We start from the raw sequence: 6,054 nt of genomic DNA, 5'->3' as shown, positions 1-6,054 counted from the left end.
CTGAGCCACTATGCTACCAGAGCTCCCAAACATTACATAAGAATAACAGTCAGGTATATTGTTTACAACAAGGGTAGGCACACCTTTTCAGTAAGGTGTCAAAGAGACAGTATTTTAGGTTTTGTGAACCATACCGTTTCCATCACAGCTACTCTGCCATTGTAGCAGGAAAGCAGCCAATACTAACACCTAAATGAAGGCATATGGCTGTTTCAATAAACTTTATTTACAAAAATAGGCAGAGACCAGATTTGGCCTGCAGGCTTAATTACCAATCCCTAGTTTAAGAAATAACGAGTGGACAGAAGAGGAATGAAGGCAGCATATGGCTGTCCAATGACACTGGTCCACTGGAGAAATAATTTGCAAAACAGGATTAAATCTTACCTACATTCTAGGGAAAGGAGCCCTGGTTGTGAAACAGTTACATGCTTGGTTGCTAATCAAAAGCTTGATGGTTCAAATCTACCCAGTGGCTCTGTGGGAGAAAGATGTGGCAATGTGTTCCCATAAAGATCACAGCCTAGGCTCATGTACATCCAAAAACCTCACAGGATTTGGTTTCTTGGTTTGTAGGTATACAGTCATGTTTCATGGGACATCCCAGATAATGGGCCTAATAGCATGTTTAGTCCTTGTGTTCTGCCTCCTGGTTCATTGTGTAGTGCCTAGAGTCTTAAAAGCTTGCAAGTGGTCATCCAAGACACAACATTTGGTCTCTATTCCCTTAGAGTGACAGAGGAAGGAGACTCAGGAATAGAAGAATAAACCAAACCAAACACACTGCCTTAGAGCAGGACCCGACTCATAGTAACCCCTTCTTGGGTTTCCTAGGTAGTATCACTAAGGAAGTAAATTGCCTAACTTTTCATGTGTGGCTAATGGCCTCCATGAACAACTGTCTCCTTTGCCATGAAAGACCAGAAAAACTAGATGATACCTGGCTATACCATTACTGAACATTTTGATCAGAGTCTGTAGAATACAATCAAAAGGGGGAATATGCTGAACAGAATTTCAAATTCTCATGGACTCAACTTCCTAGAGCCATGAAGGTTCAAGGAACCCTTAAACTATTGTTCTGAGATAATCTTTAAACTTTAAACAAAAAATATCCCGAGGTCATCTTAGAACCAAAGAATAATTTAGCTTAAGTAGAAAAAAATGTCACCTTGAGCATTGTGCTTTTCTAAGAACTATCTCTATGGAATCAAATTGATAAGAGCAACTTGAAAGATTAGACAGGAACCTTTGTTGTTGTTGTTGTTGTTGTTATTATATGCCCTCGAGGACCCGACTCATAGTAACCCCCTCCTTGGGTTTCCGAGGCAGTATCATTACGGAAGTAGATCGCCCCCATCTTCCTTCCGAGGAGTGGCTGGTGGATTTGAACCGCCAACCTTCTGGTTAGCCGTCAAGTGCCTTTAGGCACTACACTACCAGGAACCTTAGGGAGCAATTAGTGTGTGTGTGGGGGGGGGTCCTCTGAAAATGAGGGTGAGAATGGCTGCACAACTCCAAGAATGTAATTAATTTCACTAAATGGTACATGTGGAAACTGTTGAATTGGTATAGCTTTCCTAGGTATATTCTCAACGAAAATAAATAAAATAAAGATTAAAGCCTAGAATACCCTCTGGGGCAGTTCTACTCTGTCACAAGGGTTGCTAAGAATTGGAATCTACTCAATGGCACACCACCACATCGTGGGACTATGGAGATAGAGACGCTAAACAAGATAGGCAAGAACTGAACCCAGAATAATTCGTTCACCTCCTAGTTCACCATTTTGTCTGTCATAAATAGTCCTGGAAGAACATAAAACATAGCAGCCTCCAATTGACATAAAACATGGGAGAGAATTTAAGGGGGAAATACAGCACAACATTTATGCTGGATTTCTATTACCCACTAGTGGCTCTTTGCTGTCTTAGAGTTGACCTTCATTTCTCTCCACATTTTCCTCATCCCTAGGCCAGGCTCATAAAAATGAAGCCATTCCTCACTTTATGAAGATAGCCCTTATGGATGATTGGCTGCAAAAAGTAAATCCCACTCTTTACACCATAACCATTTTTACAAGGTCTAATATATCTGTCTTGTCAAGAATACAACAGGGTGTGTGGTGGGGAGATAACTGCCCAGCCCTGAGCGTTACATCACTTTGAGAGATGGGAAACAGAAACAGTGACGACACTCAATTGTTTCTGAAACCCAGTCCCAGTTCACATGCCTTTTTAAACAGTTGGGTTTCAGAGGCCTGTTTAGAAAGCTCATTTTAAAAGATGAGGGAATAAAAGTGTAAGAGGAGGCCCTGAAATTCTGAAACCTGCAGTACTGGTTTCAGACCAATCTGGGTTTGCTCTTTGAAGCCTGAAAAGGCAATGGGCTCTGGCCAACAGTGCTCTCATCTTGGCTAAGGGGAAGGAATAATAACAACAATATAAGCAGCAGCAAATACTTTTATAGCACCTTTGATATGCCAGACACTGTTCTAAGCAATTGAAATCTACTAACTCATTTGATTCTTATGATATAGGCATTATTATTCACAGTTTACAGATGAGGAAACTGAGGCACAGAAGTAACTTCTTCATGGCGAATAGCAAGGAAAAGGCAGAACCCTGGATTTGAAACCCAGGCATTCTGGCTTCCAATGCCAGCTATTTTAGGTTTTATGACTACAAGGGTTTTCCCTCTATCACATAAAAACAAAAACATACTCCCTGCCAATGAGTCGATTCTGACTCATAGCGATCATTGGGTTTTCAAGGCTGTAAATCTTTATGGAAGCAGATTGCCCCATCTTTCTTCCACAGAGAGGTTGGTGGATTCGAACCACCAAGCTCTGAGTTAGCAGCCAAACACCTTAACCACTACAACACCAGAGCTCCTTTTACATACATCTCACTGGCCTACAATTCACTCCTCTTGAGGCCAAGGAATGGAAATAGTCTGAACACAGATGAAGGTTCAAGTTAACATGTTAGAAAGCCTGATGTGCTCCTAAACCAAAGGCCAGGGACACCTCCCTACTGTCTAGCCACCAAAAAGTACATGTTGTTGTTGTTGTTGTTATGTGCCGTCGAGTCAAACCCGACTCATAGCGACCCCTCCTTGGGTTTCCGAGGCAGTATCACTACGGAAGTAGGATTGCCCAACCTTCCTTCCGAGGAGTGGCTGGTGGGTTTGAACCACCAGCCGTCTGGTTAGCAGGCAAGTGTCTTAGCCACTATGCTACCAGAGCTCCCTCCTAAAAAGTACATAGGCTCAAGCTATTCTTTCCTTCTTTTACATTTCCTCCCTAGAAATCTACAGACAATCCCACTATCCACCAGCTGAGTGCCATATTCATGCCTCTGGGATACTAAGCAGTACAAAAATGATCAATCAGCCCAATTCATAAGCAAGAGTCCACCTAATTTGCCCCAAATCTCCTGTCAAGTTAAGCAGCAATCTACCTTCCCATGTTTTTACCAGTATCTCAGGGCACCTAGCCCTGTAAAAGGAGCGGGTCACGTACAGAACCCAGGCACCCACGCTTACACTCTTCCCCCTTCCACAGTACCCACCCATCAGTGTTTATTTACCCTTTTACTATTACAGTAGTTCTACAGCAGACACAAAATAATGGCTCTTGAAATAGGATTGCAAATAGATTTATTTCCTACACAGGCAATTCTCTGTGGATTTCTCCCTAAAAGTGACTAAGGTTCTGGTGCTTGCGGTTCTACTAACTTCCCTGGACTCCAAGGAAGCCCAAACAAAACCAACAGGTTTGTAGTTTTACGGTTTGCTTTACAACTTATGATAGGCATGGGTTTGTCCCGGCATTGTCTTGTTCTACACTGCCGGATTCTACACATACTTTTACTACTTGATCACCATCTTGCTACCAGATTTGACCAAGTTTCTGTGTCCAAGATGTGATGCTAACACCATTTGCAGTGAGGTCCAGAGACACTTGGGGACTTTCCACCTCAGAGACCCTCTAAAAACATTCCTACCTAGAAGGCACTGCAGCAGCTCTACTTTCAGGAGGGGGGGGGATGTGCAACTAAGCTCAATAATCACAAAAATCTCAAGAGACTCTGGTTCAGAGAATGCCATTAGCCATTAGATGGTAGGGACCATGACTTTTGTGCATGTGGTACAGACTCTGAGGCTTTGCAAGTGTGCAGTGATCTTTTCACATCTGGTGTGAATCAAACGCAAGCTTCACTTTCAACTTATTGCCAACCTCCTCATGCAAGTAGGTTTCTTTTCCTTTTCCTAACTGCCTGCATTTGTGGGACTGGTCACAGCTTCGAGTGTGAAAGCAAGGTTAAGCTTGCTCCTCCCTAGTTTCCCCATAGCCACCACATCAAGCTGCTATTAAGACATCATTTCAGTGCTGTTCAGAAAGTGGGGTATTTGCCACAGTATAATGATTGTGGCCCTCACCCCACTGCCACGTTGGCTGGCAATGCCCAGAACAGCCTTGAGAGGGGAGGCAGGGAGCGGGAACAAACTAGGGGTGGATAGCTAGCTGCCCCGGTTCTAGACACACACACACACACACACACACGAGTGGTTGGAATGAGACTGCCATATTAAGCAGGTCAACGATCTGCGCACATACAACTTCTGGGCCACACAGAGAGGAATGTGAGGAATCGGGAGCGGAGTGTTTGCAGGCAGTAAAAGCCGTTAAGATAACTTAGTCCAACGGCTCAGATAAAATCAGCTCCAGGAGGTGGCATAAAGGGAAGCGCAGGTGAAGTGGTGGGGAAAGAAACTACACTGCTGTAGGAAGGGATGCTGGGGCCAAACTCAAGTTGGAGAAGTAACACATGGCTCCACGGGGCGCTCCTTCATGCCCCTCCCCCCTCCCCGTGCAGGCGTCCAGAGCCCACCGGCACCTTGATCCCAGGGCCAGCCTTCCCCGCAGGGCGCCCCCTATCACACCTCACTCCCCTCTCCCTCATACCTCGCTCCCAACCCCTGCAGCTTTCACTCGCCCCCACACTACACCTCTGCCCATTTTTCGGTTACGCCCCCAAAGCCAGACTCACATCAACCAGGTCCTTCCTCACATCTCCTGGCCCCGACAGAGTCTCGGCGCTGCACCCCTTGTGCACGGCTCCTCTCGCTTCCTTCACCCTCGCAGACTTTGCACCCACTTTCTTCTCCTTCACCCCCATCCACTTCTCCCTCACATTTTCCCCACATCTCTCCGCCCTCACCACGCGCCCCCCGCCGCCCCAATGGCTCCTCCCCCGGCACCCGTTCCAGGCCCAGCTCACCTGCACGGCCACCCCCGTCCCGGCGCTGGTGCGGCTGCTGCAGCTGGAAGGGGACCGTGGCCCTGAGCGGCTGCAGCCCAGCCCGGGGGGAGCCGACGGCGGCTGGGGGAGAGCAGCCCCGCCGGAGCCCCCCAGCCCCTCCGCGCACCGGCCCCCAGGCACCTCCGCCTCTGCCGCCCCCTGCGGCCCCAGCCATCGCCCGCCCAACAGCCTGCCGGTCTCGGCCCCTCTGCGAGCCACACACAACCCCCCCGGTCCCTAATGCCGCAGCTTATCTGCCCTACGGGGCGGAGACCGGCCCCCTCAGCTCAGAGTTCTCATTGGCCTACGGAGCCTCCAGAATTCCCTTCTGACCAATCCGCGACTTGCTTTACCTTTTCAAAGGATGATTGGTCAATGGGCCTAGCGATCCAGCCTAAGACTCCACCCCCACCCCACCCCCTGCCTTCTTCCCGACGTTCGAAGGGTCACTGATTGGTCCGTCCGGAAGAGGGCCGGTTTACCGGAACTGCCAATGAGAAGACACAGAAAAGGGGAGCGTCACACCCACCCCAGGTAGTATGCAAATATATGTCACGTAACGTTAGGGTGAGTTGGGGGCGGGGTGATGTTTAGGTTGGAATCTGGCACTGTTTAAATGATTATGGGGGTTGGGGGTAGGAGGTGGGTGTTGAACTTTTAGCAGTTGAGTGCTGGCAGCACAGAGAGGGAAAGATAACTTCAGAAAGCATTATATTGTTTTCACCTAAAAACATTATTTTTGAATCCT

General features: G+C 47.5%; 1 protein-coding gene across 1 annotated transcript in view; it reads right to left on the bottom strand.

Moving 5' to 3' along the window:
* The window catches only part of FAM117A (family with sequence similarity 117 member A), a 54,923-nt gene extending 49,442 nt beyond the window's left edge, over nt 1-5,481 (bottom strand). Inside the window, exon 1 of the mRNA XM_007941933.2 lies at nt 5,286-5,481. Coding sequence (XP_007940124.1) covers nt 5,286-5,481 — 196 coding nt within the window. The remainder of the gene's footprint in view (nt 1-5,285) is intronic.
* Between the last annotated feature and the right edge of the window lie 573 nt (nt 5,482-6,054).

The sequence above is a fragment of the Orycteropus afer genome, unplaced genomic scaffold, assembly GCF_000298275.1.
Source record: "Orycteropus afer afer isolate SDZICR_OR568_19922 unplaced genomic scaffold, OryAfe1.0 scaffold00085, whole genome shotgun sequence".
In the NCBI taxonomy this organism is placed as follows: Eukaryota; Metazoa; Chordata; class Mammalia; order Tubulidentata; family Orycteropodidae; genus Orycteropus; species Orycteropus afer.
Note: the sequence above shows the minus strand (reverse complement) of the source record. Positions and strands in the feature narration are given on the sequence as shown.